Source organism: Salvelinus fontinalis, chromosome 29 (genome assembly GCF_029448725.1).
Source record: "Salvelinus fontinalis isolate EN_2023a chromosome 29, ASM2944872v1, whole genome shotgun sequence".
Taxonomy (NCBI): Eukaryota; Metazoa; Chordata; class Actinopteri; order Salmoniformes; family Salmonidae; genus Salvelinus; species Salvelinus fontinalis.
The window spans coordinates 40,314,179-40,334,329 of NC_074693.1; the positions used below are offsets into that span (position 1 = coordinate 40,314,179).

Sequence of the window (20,151 nt, forward strand, 5' to 3'; positions counted from 1 at the left end):
ATGACCGACCTGGGAGAACACATCTTCGTTTTCATTTTTGCCTGCTATGTAAGCAAGTTATGATAAGGGGTGTAGGGGGGGCACTTTATCCTCATGTAATCAGAACAGTTTTGAATGTTCACAATTCACATGATAAGCATGCATAGACTTATGTAGCCTACATTTGTAACTATTGATTTTCATAAAAACTGTTGTCTTGAACATGGACTGATTTGGCAATTCCCTCATCACTGACTGTTGGTAAGAGTTTGAACTTCCAAAACAAAAGTGTTGCGTACGATGCTTACAGACATTTGAAGGATAATCGAACGTGTTGGCCTAGTTGAGGGTCTATTATGCCATCTAATCTCCCTCTCACTGTCCCATGTCTCTGTCAACATTGGATGATGACATCAGCGTTGTGCCTGGTTTGTGACGTTCTCTGTACTCTTCTACTCCTTACTCAATCTCATGTAGTCGGTCAATCACACACACTGTCTCACAGTTTTGCCTGCAAAGATTAAATGTTACGCAGCCAATATAATGGGGAGGTTGAATATACTATGGTGTTCACCAAGCCACGTTCATTTCCAGGCGTAACACTTCAACCGCTGATCTTGTTATTTCATATACCTTATTTTACATTGTACACCGCTCAGACCCACTTTCACGTGTTCCAATGGCCGCCAATCATACAGTTTGCAGACCGAGTGTATCTGTTAAGACTGAACACCTCACCATGGCCCTGACACACATCTTAATACAGGGGCATTTCCACCTATTCTCCAGGGCCCGGTTTCCCAATAGCAATCTAATGTAGGCTTACGACTGTTTTAACGATGCGTCGTTACTACAACGGCCGAAGACGTAACATCCATTTCCCCTTCAGAGAACGTTCGCTAAGTGCATCGTTGGAGCATGTGTCGACACTCATAAGATCAAAAGAAAGGAAGCGCAGCTGTCTGATCAGCTTTCAACACTCAAATCTTACCTTAACATTAGAATTATTCCATAATACTCTAGATCGATCAGCTCCTAGAGAGAGAGCACCAATATGGCTGCAAATATTGAGGCAGCTTATTCTAATGCTTATACTGTATAATAATGCACTGAATCAAATATTTTGGCACATCATTGCGTGTTTACACATCCTGAAATACTGTACGTACAGTACCAGTCAACTTTCTTTAGACATTGTAGAATAATAGTGAAGACATCAAAACTATGAAATAACACACATGGAATCATGTACTAACCAAAAAAAGTGTTAAACCAAATAAAAAATATATTTTATAGCCACCCTTTGCCTTGATGACAGCTTTGCACACGCTTGACATTGTCTGAACCAGCTTCACCTGGAATACTTTTCCAACAGTCTTGTTCCCACATGTTGAGCGATTTGTATTTAGAAATTTGTAAAATGCAAACTGACAGCCACAATCAATCAGAGAATATAGCTGACGTTTTACATATTCATAACCAATTGGGGTTTTATTGGTTTCTTTTAGTTATTTAACTTATATTTTAACTTATTTTGTACATAATGTTGCTGCTACCGTCTCTTATGACAGAAAATAACTTCTGGACATCAGAACTGCGATTTCTCACCACGGACTGGCAGAATCCTTTTTTTCCTTTAACGAGTCCGACGAGCCTGACGTGAATGATATACTGCTTCCCCGGGAACAGGCACAGATCCCCGTCATTTGTGTGAAGAGAAGGCGGAGAAAAAGCGGCCAGAGGGCGAGCTGCCTCCTAAGAATTCATAGGCGATCAAATAAACTCCCACTTCCTTCCATTCTGCTAGCAAACGTGCAATCTTTGGAAAGTAAAATTGATGACCTATGCGGAAGATTAAACTACCAACAGGACATTCAAAACTGTAATACCTTATGCTTCACGGAGTCGTGGCTGAACGACGACATTATCAACATACAGCTGGCTGGTTTTACACGGCAGAACAGCGGCGTCTAAAAAGACTAGGAGCGGGGGACTGTGTATTTTGGTAAATAACAGCTGGTGCACAATAGCTAAGGAAGTCTCCAAGGTTTTGCTCGCCTGAGGTAGTGTGGTCTATTGCTTATCGTGAGATACTCTATCTACCTAGAGACTATTCAGCTGTATTTTTCATAGCTGCCACCCCAGACTGATGCTGGCACTAAGACCCCACTGAGCTGTATTCCACCATAAGCAAACAGGAAAATGCTCACCCAGAGGCGGCGCTCCTATTAGCCGGGGACTTTAATGCTGGGAAACTTAAATCTGTCGGCCCAAATTTCTACCAGCATGTTAAATGTGCAACCAGAGGGGAAAAAAACTGGACCACCTTGGCAAATCTGACCATAATTCTATCCTCCTGATTCCTGCTTACAAGCAAAAATTAAAGCAGGAAGCCCCAGTGACTTGATCAATAAGTGGTCAGATGAAGCAGATGCTAAGGTACAAGACTGTTTTGCTAGCACAGACTGGAATATGTTCCGGGATTCCTCCGATGGCATTGAGTACACCACATCAGTCATTGGCTTCATCAATAAGTGCAAATCTCATCAATCTCATCACTAAGCTAAGGACCCTGGGACTAAACACCTCCCTCTACATCTGGATCCCGGACTTCCTGACGGGCCGCCCCCAGGTGGTAAGGGTAGGTAACCACGCGTCTGCCACGCTGATCCTCAACACAGGGGCCCCTCAGAGGTGCGTGCTCAGTCCCCTCCTGTACTTCCTGTTCATTAATGACTGCACGACTCCAACACCATTAAGTTTGCCGATGACACAACAGTGGTATGTCTGATCACTTACAACGACGAGACAGCCTATAGGGAGGAGGTCTCCGTCAACGTGATGAAGACAAAGGAGATGATTGTGGACTACAGGAAAAGGGACGACCATGCACGTCCCCATTCTCATTGACGCGGCTGTAGTGGAGCAGGTTGAGCGCTTCAAGTTCCTTGGTGTCCACATCACCAACAAACTAGATTGGTCCAAGCACACCAAGATAGTTGTGAAGAGGGCATGACAAAACCTATTCCCCCTCAGGAGACTGAAAAGGTTTGGCATGGGTCCTCAGATCCTCAAAAGGTTCTACAGCTGCACCATCGAGAGCATCCTGACTGGTTGCATCACTGCCTGGTTTGGAAACTGCTCGGCCTCCGACTGCAAGACACTACAGAGGGTACATCACTGGGGTCAAGCTTCCTGCCATTCAGGACCTCTACACCAGGCAGTGTTCTCTCTGCTACCGCACGGCAAGCCTTACTGGAGTGCCAAGTCTAGGTCCAAGAGGCTCCTAAACCACTTCTATACCCTAGCCATAAGACTCCTGAACATCTAATCAAATGGCTACCCAGACTATTTGCATTGCACCACTCCCCTCTTTTACACCGCTGCTACTCTGTTGTTATCATCTATGCACAGTCAATTTAATAACTCTACCTACATGTACTGTTGAAGTCGGAAGTTTACATGCACCTTAGCCAAATACATTTAAACTCAGTTTTTCACAATTCCTGACATTTAATCCTAGTATAAATTCCCCGTCTTAGGTCAGTTAGGGTCACCATTTTGTTGTAAAAATGTGAAATGTCAGAATATTAGTAGAGAGAATTATTTATTTCAGCTTTTCTTTCTTTCATCACATTCCCATTAGGTCAGAAGTTTACATACACTCAAGTACTATTTGGTAGCATTGCCTTTAAATTGTTTAACTTGGGTCAAACATTTCCGGTAGCCTTCCACAAGCTTCCCACAATAAGTTAGGTGAATTTTGTCCCATTCCTCCTGACAGAGCTGGTGTAACTGTCAGGTTTGTAGGCCTCCTTGCATGCACACATTTTCACTTCTGCCCACAAATGTTCTATAGGATTGAGGTCAGGGCTTTGTGATGGCCACTCCAATACCTTTACTTTGTTGTCCTTAAGCCATTTGCCACAACTTTGGAAGTATGCTTGGGGTCATTCTCCATTTGGAAGACCCATGTGTGACCAAGCTTTAACTTCCTGACTGATGTCTTGAGATGTTGCTTCAATATATCCACATCATTTTCCTCCTCATGATGCCATCTAGTTTGAAGTGCACCAGTCCTTGCTGTGGCAAAGCACCCCCACAACATGATGCTGCCACCCCCAGTGCTTCACGGTTGGGATGGTGTTCTTCGGCTTGCAAGCCTCCCCCTTTTTCCTCCAAACATAACGATGGTTATTATGGCCAAACAGTTCTATTTTTGTTTCATCAGACCAGAGGACATTTCTCCAAAAAGTACGATCATTATCCCCATGTGCTGTTGCAAACCGTAGTCTGGCGGTTTTATGGCGGGTTTGGAGCAGTGGCTTCTTTTTTTGCTGAGCAGCCTTTTAAGTTATGTCGGTATATGACTTGTTTTACTGTGGATACGGATACTTTGTACCAGTTTCCTCCAGCATCTTCACAAGGTCCTTTGCTGTTGTTCTGGGATTGATTTGCACTTTTCGCAGCAAAGTACATTCATCTCTAGGAGACAGAACGCTTCTCCTTCCTGAGTGGTATGACGGCAGCGTGGTCCCATGGTGTTTATACTTGCGTACTATTGTTTGTACAGATGAACGTGGTACCTTCAGGCGTTTGGAAATTGCTCCCAAGGATGAACCAGACTTATGGAGGTCTACGATTTTCTATCTGAGGTCTTGGCTGATTTCTTTTGATTTTCCCATGATGTCAAGCAAAGAGGCACTGAGTTTGAAGGTAGGCCTTGAAATACATTCACAGGTACACCTCCAAATGACTCAAATGATGTCAATTAGCCTATCAGAAGCTTCTAAAGCCATGACATTATTTTCTGGAATTTTCCAAGCTGTTTAAAGGCACAGTCAACTTAGTGTATGTAAACTTCTGACTCACTGGAATTGTGATACAGTGAAATAATCTGTCTGTAAACAATTGTTGGAAAAATGACTTTGGGTTTACTTGATAGCTACCTACACAAATAGCTAGCTAGAACAAAGTGTTAAGATTAAAAATTAATTAAAGAGATTTAAAAGCAATACAAATAAAAGTTGTCATGCACAAAGTAGATGACCTAAACGACTTGTGTTTTAAAAACGAGTTTTAATGACTCCAACCTAAGTGTATGTAAACTTCCTACTTCAACTGTACATATTACCTCAACTAACCGGTGCCCCCACAAATTGACTCTGTACTGGTACTCCCCTGTGTATAGTCTCACTATTGTTATTTTACTGCTGCTCTTTAATTACTTGTTGCTTTTATTTCTTATTCATCTTTTTTTTAACTGCATTGTTGGTTAGAGGTTCATAAGCATTTCACTGTAAGGTTGTATTCAGTGCATGTGACTAATAACGATTTGATTTGGTTCCCATTCAAGTCCGAACTGGAAGCCATTGCTGGTGTACCCATGAGTTTAACAGTCAAATTGCCAGGGTTAGAGGTTCCAAAACCCTTCTATGGTTTATATGTCTATGTCCATAATGCAACAAGTGGTTCTATATTTGGCGAGAATGCTGCCCAAATTGCGGCCTTCTCAACTAAGCTGTGGATAAAGTTTTATCACAAGCACTATTTTTTCTATCTATTGATCCTTTGTGAGTAAATTAGGTTCTTTGGTGTAGTATTTCCACTGATTTTATTTGTCTGTTCAGACAGGAGTATTATCGTTTTTGGAATATAGATTTTTTTAAATATATTTTTGGGGACATTTTTTCAATTTCAGGGGATGCTGCAGCACCTCCAGCACCCCTACTTCCTGCAGCTATGGCCTTAATGGCTTAAGATGCTTTTGGGAAACCGGACCCTGGCTGTTTTTGATCCCGCTTACTTGCCCATCATCCTCGGAGATGTCTGAGCCTATTATTTCAGGCCTTTCCTCTTCCTCGCCCTCCCCATCCCTCTCCTCCCCTCATATCGGTTGTCACTAGTTACCACAGCCACAAAGTCAAAATTGTCTGTGTCCTAAGTTCATGAAAACAAAAATGTGCTTTTTGGACTTAATTTAAGATTAGGCATAAGGTTAGCAGTGTGGTTGAAGATTAGGTTCAAAATCAGGTTTTTAAAAGAGAAATGGTTGAAATAGGCAGGGTTTAGCCATAATTACAACTTTGTGGCTGTGGTAACCTGGTTTGGCTGGCAAATTGTGTCCACTTCCTGCCCGGACAGGAAACGTGCCCACGCCAACTCATGGCAACAGCAACACAATACTTTGCTGCCTCTTGAACTGGCACAGGTGGCGTGGGAACAGCAGCATCAGGAAGTCGACCCTAGAGGAGGAGATGGTAGCAGTTTATTAGCAACTTTGTTTTTATAAGTAAGGGTCCTGGCCCCTTTATTGATATGCACAGTCAGCAATTTAACAAGGCTTTAGACTCTTTCACATATACTAACATGAAGATAATGTACTGTGGGAATTACACCGTCATGATCAGTTTTGGCAGGCTGGTAGTGTCCGTTTTAGCTGCTTTGGTTAGCTTGACTGGTGCTAATCGCTCACTGGTTGTTAATCTGTTTCATATTTGCTGTTGAAATAACCAACCGTGTTGCAAAACTAATAAGAAACCGAGACTTCTCGATTTATAGCCAGGCATAATAAATCTCTTCTTATATGCTATTGGCCTATTTAAGAAATGGCAAATGTTACCCAATGATAAGAGTATTTGCATTGGTTAACCTTTTGAAATTGTAATTTCAGTGGTTTATCTAGCGAGGTATTAGTACCGGTATTTGCTTTGACTGGTACTTATTGACTTGTAGGAAGATGCAGAGGGGGAGAGAGGAACGTTTAAGCTCTTAGTCTTTGTACTGATGTCCAGCTACTGTACTGCGTGTGAGTGGGAAAGGCCATGTCAGATTTGCTGTTTATAGTAGCTTGATAGATTCACAATATATTTATCCTTGATACAGTAGCTTTGTGGAATAGACTTGGTTTTTAAATTGGCACTTTCCTTTGTCCTAATTTTCTTGTTTTCTTTGGTTCATCGCATGCAGTCGTGCTAGTAATAAAACTAACTGTAAAATGCTTTTTATCTAAAGACTATATAACTCTTGCTTTTATGTGCTTGTTGTCTGCCTATATCTGTACACATACACGTGAGTTTGCTTTTCTCTTCCCTAACGTGGTAATGAACTTTGTATGACCCTAATGCTATGCATCCCGAACCCATAATGTTTGGAACAAACTCATAGCCACGGTGGTTAGCAGAGAACATTACAAATGGCTGGTGTCAAGGCTTTTCTGACCCCTCGAATGAATCTGAATCCATTAATGTTACGCACCGCTAGCATTGTTACATCAGTGTTCCAATCAAGTAAAATCAATGGGCCCCTGCCTTTCCTTTGCATTTAGATTGAGGTTGTTCAGCAGAATGCCAACCCCATATTCTATGTCCGAAATGGCCCCCTATCCCCTAAATAGCACCCTATGGGCCCTGGTCGAACGTAGTGCACTACATAGGGAATCGGATGCTATTTGGAACGGTGCCATAGTCTCGTTGTCACTGGAAAGCGTTAAAGTGCGACCAATCGTGTCTGGTTGTGGTCCCCAGACACGACCCCCAACAACACCCCCCCACTGCCCCACCCATTGCCGTGGTGATGTAATGACATAATGATGCCCCGGTCCCTTGACTATTGTTGCCAGCAATGCTAATGACACCGTCATCAGCACCAGAAGCAAACACCTGAGCTTGTTTTGGTGATGCATTACATCATCGCCCGGGGCCTAGAGAGGGTGATGGGAATGATGTCACAGTGGGTATTCTCATGTTCCGTCGGATGGAGGCCAGCCGGCCAATAATAAATGCAACCCCTGGTTTTGAGGCATTGTCTCTATTAACGCAGTAGTTTATACGGTGCATACGTGAACAAATAGCCCCCTCAAGCACGACTCGATACACTCCATGTGTAAATGTAGTGTTTACTATTCCATTGACCTACATTGATCTGCATCAGAGAGCCATATATAGATTGGCTGTACATACGCATGTTCAGTAGTTGTTGTTTTCCTATCCAACACTGCAATAACAAGAATCACTATAGGTCACTTTGCCACACCACATCCAAGGCTAATGTAAGGATGGTGTAAACAGAAAAGTTGCATATCTGAAGAAAGGCAGCACTGGCAACACATACACTATATATACAAAAGTATGTGGACACCCCTTCATATTAGTGGATTTGGCTATTTCAGCCACACCCGTTGCTGACAGGTGTATAAAATCGAGCACACAGCCATGCAATTTCCATTGACAGTAGAATGGCCAAACTCACAGAATGCGACCACCGAGTGCTGAAGCGCGTAAAAATTGTCTGTCCTCGGTTGCAACGTCAGCACAAGAACTGTTCGTCGGGAGCTTCATGAAATGGGTTTCCGTGGCCAAGCAGCCTCTCACAAGCCTAAGATCACAATGCCAAACGTCGGCTGGAGTGGTGTAAAGCTCGCCCCGATTGGACTCTGGGGCAGTGAAAAAGCGTTCTCTGGAGTGATCTGGCAGTCTGACGGACTAATCTGGGTTTGGCGGATGCCAGGAGAATGCTACCTGCCCCAATACATTGTGCCAACTGTAAAGTTTGGTGGAGGAGGGATAATGGTTTGGGGCTGTTTTTCATGGTTTGGGCTAGGCCCTTTGGTGCCATTGAAGGGAAATCTTAACACTATAGCATACAATGACATTCTGTGCTTCCAACTTTGTGGCAACAGTTTGGGGAAGGCCCTTTCCTGTTCTAGCATGACAATGCCCCCGTGCACAAAGTGAGGTTCATACAGAAATGGTTTGTCGATCTGTGTGGAAGAACTTGACTGGCCTGCACAGAACCTTGACCTCAACCCCATTGGACACCTATGGGGTGAATTGGAACGCTGACTGCGAGCCAGGCCTAATCGCCCAACATCAGTGCCCTACCTCACTAATGCTCTTGTGGCTGAATGGAAGCAAGTACCCGCAGCAATATTCCAACATCTAGTGGAAAGCCTTCCCAGAAGAGTGGAGGCTTTTATAGCAGCAAAGTGAGGACCAACACCATATTAATGCTCATGATTTTGAAATGAGATGTTCGACGAGCATACTTTTGGTCATGTAGTGTATTTTGTTAGTGTAACAAAGCTATTTGTCTTTGACGGTCATTGTTGGAACACTGCTGGGTTTTCCTATTTGCCCGTTGGGGCTTTGATTCACATTTGAATTGGCAGTTTATTATTGTGCCATTTCAAGATAATAATATCATCTCCAAGTCACTCGGCTGCCTATTGTTCATTGTTTTGGGTATGTGTCCTAAATGGCACCCTATTCCCTATACAGTGCACTACTTTTGACCAGGGCCCAAAGTGACTGTCGGGAATAGGGTGCCATTTGGGACGCAGGCTTGCATTGCCCTTTAAGCCATTGTTCGCTGTGCCTTCGTCATTTTAAAGCGCTGTTCTTCTCATATCTCAGTGTCCGTCACCAAGCCTGGCCCGCTGGCCTCATATCTGACAGGGGCCCTTTGTGTTGCCAATAACCAGAATCCCCTAGGGCAGCTGGCGGCTGTTTGGCCCACCACGTATTCCCACTCATAATAGAGAGATATACAGTATGCGATCGTGTACAAAGGTGAGCAAGTTTTAGAATGATGTTTTAATCAAATATTATATGCGTTTGGGCCTCTTGCATTCCATTTGCGGTCTACAAATTATTTGAAATGTGTTCTGGCCCCCTGATCATCCACTCAAGACAACATCGGCCCACGGCTGATTCTAGTTGTTGATTCCTGCCCTAGAGGAACGGGCATCCCCTGTGTATGTATGTATGTATGTATGTATGTATGTATGTATGTATGTGTGTGTACCTAGTGGTATATTGTGAAGGGTGGTTACAGTGTGTGTGCGCTTGCGTGTCATGATTTGATAGATCCTTCAGCCCTGTCTATGATGTGATACCACAGTCCATGATCGATGGGGGCCTTTTCCCCAAAGTAGGACGAGGGAGGCGGTGACGAGATGGCTTCTGTCTCTGACACAAATGTGTGCCCCCCTCTCTCTTCTCTGTCTCTCTTTCTACTTCCTCCATCTTTCCGTGTCTCTATGCTTCTGTCGCCACAGCAACCACCAAAGGCCCCGTGGGGGCGAGTCATGCTCAGTCGCCGTGGTTACTATACTCCAGCCGTTTGACAGTGGTGACATCATTGTCATACTGATTCAAGGAGAACTCTGTTCATCTCCATAGCCCTCTTTAATTTTATTACCCACTGTCTTTGAGCAAGTCTTTATCAGGCCCACCTTTCCTCTTCTTTCTCCTCTCTCACTGAAGAGGATGCTCCCCCCCCCTCTCTCTCCCCCTCGCTCTCTCTCCACCGCCCAGGAAATTGCTTTCCTGGTTCTGTTACCATGCCAACTGGCTGCAGCCACGGTCCTCTGCTGAAGTGAGTGTGATAATGGCATTACTCTCGCTGGGCTCGCCACCTCTCACTAGTATCCTTTTGATTTCTCTCAGCGTTTTGCTCTCCTTTGCCTCCTCTATCTCTCTCTTTCTCCCTGTGTCTCTATCTCCCTGTGTATCTGTTTATCTGTCTCTAGCTAGCCTATTCATCCTCATCCCTCTCCGTTTCTCTCCTCTATCCCTCTATCTATTTTTAAGCCTTGTAGACTGTGTGAGGTAGAACAGCAGGCACCACCGGCTGGACTCTCAGCATCAGTGAGGGCGGTCCCTATTCAAGCCCCCCGTCTCTCCCCAATACACACACTGACACACACACGTTCCACTGCTTTGGTCCACAAATGAACTGAGAGTAGTGTTAACAAAGCCAGGATCGTGGAGGCTGTGGCTCCTAGGTCTCAGACTAATCTAATGGCGCGTAAAAGCCGAGTGAGCGAGTCTTTGCGTGCGCGTAGGCGTGCTTGTGTTTGTGACAGCCAGCCTACCATCGGCAGCGAAAGAGAGCAGAGCAGGGAGGGAGAGGTAGGATGAGGGAGCGAACGTGAGTTAAAGTGCTGTCAGCCATTTTAGCCTTTCCCCCCATATTTTTCTGCTTTATTATCCACACACCGGAGCTCACTGGAGGAGGAATCTATCTAATTGGCATCAGCGTAAAAAGAAAGAACGCACGGCGCTCGATTTTTTTTTTCTCTCCCTCTAACCTTTTATTCATCCCTGCAAGACAGTAGCGTGCGCTCGGCTTTGCAGACTGGGCTGTTCTCTCGCTGGGGTTAAACCCCGACGCAGGGCTGCTGGTGCGTCTGAAACCGAAGCCGGCTTCCTTCAGCATCATCCCCTCACTTCCCAGAGAGAGAGACAGCCCCGGTAGATAGCTGAGAGAGGGGAGGAATTGGAGGAGGAAGATGGGGAAGAGGCGCGCTGTAGCATAGAGAGCTAGACCCAGAATGTTACATTTTAGTCCGGCGTATATTGTGTCATTATGAAACCATTAGCAGCAGCAGCCAGCCATGGAGTCCCGAGCCAGCAAGATAAAAACCCGGTAAGTGTCGACGTGTGCGTGTATGTTTTGCTCTATGACCCGATGCCTGGATATGATTCGCTACTCTATAGCCTAATGGATGGTTATCGGGTTTCTCTCAAGCCGCGCTTATATTAATGAATACGCCGGGCCCAGCCCACTATGCTATAGCCCAGCGCCACACAGGAGCGCGGACGCCTTGAATCTCAACCTTATTTATCCGTCAGCCCGTGTGCCAGTAGTGTTGTAGGCTAGTCACCACGGCCATGTGCTCGCTGTCACACTCCGGTTGCAAGACGGTTGGAATGGTTTACGACCATTACTCGAGAGTATATGGGTTCCTCATTAAGTTTTATGTGACACTGACGACACAATACTTTGATTGCTTCTTTCTACACAACGCGCCCTTATTTAAATAAAGGTTAGCCGACGTCCTGTGCAAATGCAATACAGGTGTCGTAGATCATATTTTTTTGCAAGGGTTGTGTTGAGACGTGCGTGCGGTTTGGTGGAGGCAGCCTTGCGTGGGCTGCTGTCCATGGTGCTAATAGTGACAGCCAGACTAGAGACAGTGATCATGCAGCCATTTGTAGGCTACTGAGTGGTCTGCACATGAGCTGTAAATGAATTGATTGGCTGTCAGCGACCGCTGGCTGATATCACTCAACCCTCCGAAGCTTCGTGCATATAGCTGTAAATCACAGCGGTAGACGGATTGTGGAGGGTAAATTACATCTATGTAGCACACAGATTTAGCCTACTCTCTTTCTTTCTCTCTCGTTCTTCCTCCTCAGTAAGCAAGAAGTATGCAAATGTATGTATAAGCGAATAGTGGGAGACGGCAATCAAAGAAGAGTATCATATTTCTGGAGTAGTGGTATCGTGCCTGTGACTAATATGGGGAGATTGTAAGCCTATTTAGTGAGAGTAGGTGGTTGTCATAGTAGCGTGGCTGTTATGAGTTAGTGCATCTATTTGTTGACCCGTGTGTGTATTTCTTTTGCACCCCTCTATGATATATAATTACTGTCCATTTAATGGCATTGGCCAATGCACCATTTGTTTTATATTAGATTGCAATATGAGTATTAGGTGATTGTCAGCACCAAAGTTGTATTATAATGGGTGTCTTATGTGTTGGTTGGTAAGAGTGTTTTATCTCACTTGCTCTCTCCCATCTCTTTGCCATGTTGTGTGTGTGAATATGTGCCCTGGCTGGGTTTAGTGGAGTGGTATCACAGGAAGGGCGAATATCAGGCCTGTTTAATCGGACACCCAGCCCAAACGGCTTTAATCTCTTGATCCCACCCGGCTCAGGAAAGCGAGAATCCCCCACCGTCTGGGGGCCAGGGGAACTCTGGGAATAGCGCCTGCCGTATCTGGTCTTCCAACATCAGCATTTTCCCACTTTCTCTCCAAACCTCAATTTCCCATCTACCTTAGTTAAGTCTCTTGTATTCATTCTCCGGGTAGAAGGAATAGCCTCCAAGCTAGGTCATCCAAGTCAGTCACAGACCTAGTTTCACGGTTCACCCTCCACTGTATACCCGAATCCCCATAAAGGGATTGAGCCCTGGCCAGCCCTTCCATCCACATCCACGGGGCTGCCGCCAGTGCGGCAATCTAGGTCATTAGGTCTACAGTACAATTTTAGGAGCGCCACATCTGCTCACCGTGGAAGGCACAATAAGGGAATATAGTGTTGTGGCTCGAGCATTAGAGGATGCTACTGTTCTAATCCCATCATGACCAGTTGATTTGTAAATATTTGTGGCTACGGCTCGGATTAGGCAAATTGTGCGCTTTGGATGTATTTATTTTTGACCTCGCGATATTGCATGTTAATGATTTGTGCACATCCTTAGAGAGTTTGAGAAATGGTCTCTGTAATGACACGTGTAAAAAAATGTATAGCGATTAGCATCCTAGCAGCAGCGCTGATTTAGAATAGTTTAGCGAGCCTTGTTGATGTTGTTAGCTGCCATTTTCTCCGAACTGGCCATGCCAATGAACTGGGGGGGGGGGGGTCTAGCCAGTTGCTTTAGGCTGGGGGGAAACAGCCTGGATATTGCTATTGACATGTGGATATCGACCATGTGTGTACTACTCCCAACCTCTGGTCGCCCATGTGGTTTTTGATAAACTTCCCATTGCTTCATGTTCAGGGTTGTTTTCTGTTTGTCCACCATGCCATGCACTTCTACATCGTGATGGAACCAGCAATCTGCTCCACCAAACATTCAAAATGCAGGCCATCTCAGACTAGTCTATAGACAGAATTGATTTTTGCGACCAATGTTTTCTTGAAATGAAAGAATACAATACAAAAATACAAATGTACATTGCCTCTTGTTCTATATAGTGCCATTGCTGTTCAATGCAGACTTTAATACAGTCTGCAATTGTAGTCAATGTATACCATTGGAACACAATTTGGTGTCCAGTCATATAAGACGGTAACATTTCCACTTAATATATAGTGCCAAGGAATGTCATTCAGTTTTTTCAATGCAGACTGCAAATGTATAAAATCTTTATCATTGTAACACAATTCAGGGTCCACTAATAATCTCTGCCCACTTTGCTGGAGGGGGTTCAGATGAGAAGATGGGGAAAGGGGCTCTACCAGCCTGAGGGGCTTGTGACCTGGCCCTGATGAACCATTTGGTTCTGTGCACCGAGCCGGTTAATGAAATGTGATTGCCGTCTTTCATACACTGTAATGACATCACATTCACAGTTGTATTGGGGTGTGAATGTATTGGGGTGTGGGCTAGCTTTTTACTCTGTGGTACGCGCGCACACACACACACACACACACACACTTCACAGCATGATTAGTTGCCCCAAGTTAATTAATGTTTCAAAGTGTGACTTACAAGTCATTGCAGTTCTTCACTAACTATTTTTCAATTCCGTAACGTGGTTTAGTATCTACTACAGTTCTGTGGTGGTTCCTGTCCAAAAAATGTATATGGCCTAATGGAAGTGAAGAATATTGAGGAGTGATTTCTTAACCAAAAACATTCACCACAGAATATGGAGAATGTGGAAGTGTTAATTCCAGGAGCAGAACAGTCATCACTTTTCCCACCCTTTAAAAGCTGTTGATTAAGTCATTCAAACCAATGTTTATAGCGCTCCTCCTCAGCCTCACTCTCTATCCCTATACGTATTTTTATCTGCGAACATGTATTTGGTGGTGGTGAATAGCATGGTTAGGTGTATAGGTTTAATATATATTTTCCTGTTCTAGTTTGTATTCAAATTGCTTTGCTGAAGCGCTGCCAATGTTCTCCTTTTCACATTTTCTTTCCGGCAGTGACGCCCTGATTTGAAGCAGTTTAATCACATGCGCTGTGCTTTTAGGTGTGAAGATTTAAATATTCATGCCCTGTCGCTGCCAGGGGTTGGGTTGAAGGAGCAAGTGCCTTCCTTAAAGCTTTGAGAATGGTAATAAATAGATAAATAAAACATTTAAAAACTCTCAAATATTCATATTTAACTATGCCTCTTGGAGTACTGTAGCCTATCTCATTTTGATACGTTTTAATGATTTTTCTACTCCTAACATAGACTTGGTTCTGTCCGGATAGAGATTTGTGGGGATTCATGCTCCAGAATGCTAATAGCAGTTGTTGTTGTTATTCTATCTAGCTCTTTTGAGATTTCACACCATTTTCTTCCATTAGCTTTAATGCTAATTCTGCCCTGGGAATTCTGGTAGTGGTGCATCTCTGTCATCTCCATATAGCTTGGAAATTGGGTCATATTCATTTTCACTGGATCTAGTAGGCACTCTTCCATATTAAACACAGAATGGTGGGCTACTTGAAGCCTCAATGTTAAATTCACTGGCTCCTCATGAGTCTGTGTGTAACTAACACCACAAAATGTTTCTGGGAGTCCGGTAGTTATATTGTACATGCTTGTTGCCATTGGTACTGAAGTCTTGTCAAGGCTTTAGCTCAACGGGCTAGCACAATCTTGTGACGTGTTGGAGAACCAGGTTTGAATCCCAGACGGTCACACCAGCAAGCAAGACGCAGTACCCAACTACCCTCGCTGCTTGGCCCATGGCCACTTTGTATATACGTAAGATGAGCTAGGCAAATATGGACACGAAACCGAACGGCAAAGTTTGCCTACCAAACGCTTTCAAATTGAATTGACAATAGATCTTGCGCTTAAAAGTGTTGAGTAAATTACACTATCACAGGGAGCGTAACATTTCGAGACACATTTTAAAATCAGTGATCTAATATGTTAGATAAATACATGTTAAACTCTATAAATGTTCCCCACGGACACCATGAAAGCGGGAAATGTTATTAATGGCGGCTCGTTTGATTATGAATTATTTGGAAGAAGTTCAGCGTTAACTCACAGGCTTCATTAATATTTTTTTCATGCACGTTCTATTAAGACTGCTGTGTAATCACAGGAGAAGGAGAAGGGTTCAATTAAATGAATGTAGATGGACATAATGAACTACAGAAGATTAATCAATTACATCTAGAATCAAAAATCACTCTGGGAACTTGGAACACGCTCGCTGTTAATTCGAAGGGCATTCAGCTCCAAAATTATTTCCACATGTCAAATCTTTTCTACTTTTTCGCTTTGGGAAATCTGCTCCCACACATTCCCCTACCAACTCCACCCGTGCCTTGGCCGCACTAACATCTAATGCAGACGGTACACTCCTTCGATTGCAATGTTTTGGTAAGGGCTAAATAACTGTTGCACTCACCATGTAGCCAAGTGCCTTTTTAAACGCCTGACAGCCGTGCGTCGGTGGTGTGAGTGGGTTGCGACTGGTGAAACTGACCATCTGTCTGTTTGTGTGCGATTGTGTGCGTGTGTGTGTGTGTGCAGCTCCCCGCGGACTTCAGCCGACTCCACCTGGCCGACGGCTTGCACCCACAGGTGACCCACGTTTCCTCCAGCCACTCAGGATGTAGTATCACCAGCGACTCTGGAAGCAGCAGCCTGTCAGACATATATCAGGTAAGCATAGCCCCCCCCCCCCCCCCCCTTAAATGCTAGTAAAACTAAATGCATGCTTATCCACCGATCGCTGCCCGCCCGACTAACATCACTACTCTGGACGTTTCTGACTTAGAATATGTGGACAACTACAAATACCTAGGTGTCTGGTTAGACTGTGAACTCTCCTTCCAGACTCACAATAAGCATCTCCAATCCAAAATGAAATCTAGAATCGGCTTCCTATTTTGCAACAAAGCCTCCTTCACTCATGCTGCTAAACATACCCTCATAAAACTGACTATCCTATCGATCCTCGTCTTCGGCGATTTAATTTACAAAATAGCCTCCAACACTCTACTCAGCAAATTGGATGTAGTCTATCACAGTGCCATCCGTTTTGTCACAAAAGCCCCAAATACATCCCACCACTGCGACCTGTATGCTCTCGTTGGCTGGCCCTCGCTTCATATTCGTCGCCAAACCCACTGGCTCCAGGTCATGGATACGTCTTTGCTAGGTAAAGCCCCACCTTATCTCAGCTCACCGGTCACCATAGCAGCACCCACCCGTAGCACACTCCCCAGCAGGTCTATTTCACTGGTCATCTCCAAAGCCAACTCCTACTTTGGCTGCCTTTCCTTCCAGTTCTCTGCTGCCAATAACTGGAACAAATTTCAAAAATCACTGAAGCTGGAGACTTATCTCCCTCACTAACTTTCAGAATTAGCTTTCAGAGCAGCTTACTGATCACTGCACCTGTACACAGCCCATCTGTAAATAGCCCACCCAACTATCTCATCCCCATATTGTTATTTATTTTTTGCTCTTTTGCACCCCAGTATCTCTACTTGCACATCATCATTTGCACATCTATCACCCCAGTTTTAATGCAAAATTGTAATTATTTCACCACTATGGCCTATTTATTGCCTTACCTCCCTAATCTTACTACATTTGCACACACTGTATATAGATTTTTCGATTGTGTTATTGACTGTACATTTGTTTATTCCATGTGTAACTCTGTTGTTTTTGTCGCACTGTTTTGCTTTATCTTGGCCAGGTTGCAGTTGTAAATGAGAACTTGTTCTCAACTGACCTACCTGGTTAAATAAAGGTGAAATAAAAAATAAATAAAAAAGTCCGTACAACATCCTCTAAATGTCAATAGAGCAGTCCCCCTTCCAACCACCCCACTCTGGAAGTAGCAACCAACCAGGCAAGCAGGCCTCCCTCAAATGTCCCCATAACCTCCCAACAACATCCCCCCAACACCCTCTAAACGCCCATAGAACAGAACAGTCCCCTCCCACTCCACCATCTCGTGACTGTAGTCGGGCCCCCAAAGCCAATCGCACCTAATCCTCTTACCACACACAGGCACCCCGTTGGCTCCCTACGTCGTCATCTGCTGTGTGTGTGTGTGTGTGTGTGTATCTGTGTATCTGTGTCAGTGCACTGTGCGGGTGTGCATTAGTCTGTGTCAGTCTGTTGCCATTTCTGTGTGTGCAAGTGCACTATCTGTGTACAGTACATACTACAAGTGTGGGCGTGCATGTGGAGCATTGGGGGCCGGTTGTGCCCAGGCCCTCATCCAGTCTCAGGGCCATCTGCTCGGTCCTCATTAACAGGTCTGCTGTAGCGTCTCCATTCAAGCCCGTTGTCTACTGTCCTCTCTCTTTCCTCTTTCCCTCCATAACACCTTTCCTTCGCCAGTCTGCCTCTCTCCTTTATGATCTGTCTGTCCATAGTTTCTCATCACTATCTTTTTCTCTCTGTCCCTCCCCATTTCTATTCCGTCCTAGTCTCTCACTAATGGAGATGACCCAGGCCCACCTATCACTTCGTCTGAGAATGTCAGATTTGCCGTCTTCAAAGCTTAGAGAAAATGGATGACATGGTGCTAGTTCCTCCCTGGACAAGCATGTTTGGGGTTTCATGGCTGTCCACATCAGGGCTGGAGGATCGAGTGAGGGAGGGTTGATCCAGGGTAAAGACACAGGAACATTTAGTCAGTGTATAACAACATCATGGGACTCCAATTAGATTTGTTCCGCAGCTGCAGACCTGTGACTGTTTGTTTCTTAAATCTCCTTAATAGTGATGAGACCAATTCAGATATTGTACATGGTTAAAGAACCATATTTAGACAATATTGTCTATGAATAAGACTTTATGTCTACAATTAGACAACTGTTCAGATTTCTGAGGGTTCTTGACAGATGTCTACTAGGGTAAAGCTTATGGCGATGCTGCCCGATCCTCTGGTCCACGAGCCGTGTCCGCTGGAGTGCGCCATTGTCTTTCTCCCGGGCGAGAAGAATGGTGCTGCGTCCTCCCTGTCACTGCCTTGCAAACATGGCCGACTGTTTTGTGTCTGAATAAATCATGAAATTGGTTCTTCAGAAGGACACTTGAAAGCATTGATCCAGGAATAGCCCTGTTGAAATATTAACTACCCCGCCTGTCTTTTTTCGCTCACCACACGTTTATGGATCATACATCACATACACACACACATGCATGTACATGCGCACACACTCACACACAGAGGGGTTCAGAGTTTCTCTGTATTTCGAGGTAACATTTGACGTTTTTGATTTGGATTTTAACGGTTCAGAATTCCCAGTGGATTGCTACATTGTGTAACTCATTGGAAATGTTGTGCGGATTAGATCTGAAGGTGTTGCAATCTCCCTCACGAACACACTTCTAAATTATGATCAGCACACTACTAATCAGCACACTACTAATGAGCATTTAGTATATCATAAGCCTGACTCATAAACCTAGGTGGGTGGCTAATATTGAATTGACATACAACAATATTTAATCAATGAAAGCTACTGTGTGAGGACTAGCCTAGATCCTACTGTAGACAAGTAATGGGGTCAATGAAGATGTCCAGTGACTCATATCTCTGCTATTTTAGGACAGTGTCCTTCTGAGGTTTGGAGCATGGCAACAATGTTTTATTACTGTGGAATGTAGTTGTTTTCTACGGGGTTTCATTATCCATAGACATTTACTTTCACATCAAGGTGAAGCTGAAGACAGATAGCTGTGTTCACTGCTGCTGAGATTTCCAGATGACTTCAAAACAATTTTCGAGGATTCTCCATCTCAGCGCCTCGGTTATTCCCTGTCGCATGGAAAACCGACGTACCTCGATCTTCAGATTCTTCGCTGTTTCACTCCTCCACAAATCCACACTTTACCAACCACTTCCACAAGGGAAGAACCACACCCCCTTTACTCTCTCGCCCCATCAGGCCCCTGCCCCGCCCACATCGCTGACCTCATGATGCCTGAGTGACTACTCAGATTGCACCCTGAATCATTAATGAGACGTTTGCACATGGTGGTTAAGGAGAAATGACATAGGGCTACGTTCTGTGAAAGACGGGGACTCTTTCAATTTCGTAAAAATGTAAACACAACTGGCAGCCCGGGCGGTAAAGATGCATCTCGGACTAGGCTTCTGCAGGCAATTTACGAAGGCAATGTTGTTTTTAAACTCTCGCTTTGAGAAGGCAGGAGTTTAGGGACCGCATTCAGGTAAGATGAGTTGGTTAGCACTCGACACATCTGGGACAGGATTGTTTTGAGTTTTCATCTCCCTGCGTTTCATGCGTGGTTTTCGTTCTCTAGGCGGGGCTCGCGTCGAGAGCGCAAAACACGCAATATGGCCTCTCAGCGGTATTTATAGTGTGTGAGAAGCCTTGATGGATGCGCAGCGCCAAGCTTTCTATTAATATCTCTGTGACATTG

The 20,151-nt window shown here is 44.5% G+C and overlaps 1 protein-coding gene across 16 annotated transcripts in view; it reads left to right on the plus strand.

Annotated features, from left to right (window-relative positions):
• rapgef2b (Rap guanine nucleotide exchange factor 2b) overlaps positions 1 to 20,151 on the plus strand; it is a 130,296-nt gene that overhangs the window by 84,812 nt on the left and 25,333 nt on the right. For 12 of the 16 annotated variants that reach the window (XM_055889306.1, XM_055889312.1, XM_055889305.1 and 9 more), the window contains exon 7: positions 16,267 to 16,398. The exons of 1 other annotated variant lie outside the window; for it this stretch is intronic. In XM_055889306.1, the coding sequence (XP_055745281.1) occupies positions 16,267 to 16,398 (132 nt within the window). Of the gene's footprint in view, positions 1 to 10,670; positions 11,410 to 16,266; positions 16,399 to 20,151 lie in introns of those variants that run through there. 3 more of the 16 variants (XM_055889320.1, XM_055889321.1, XM_055889322.1) reach the window with 3 other exon arrangements.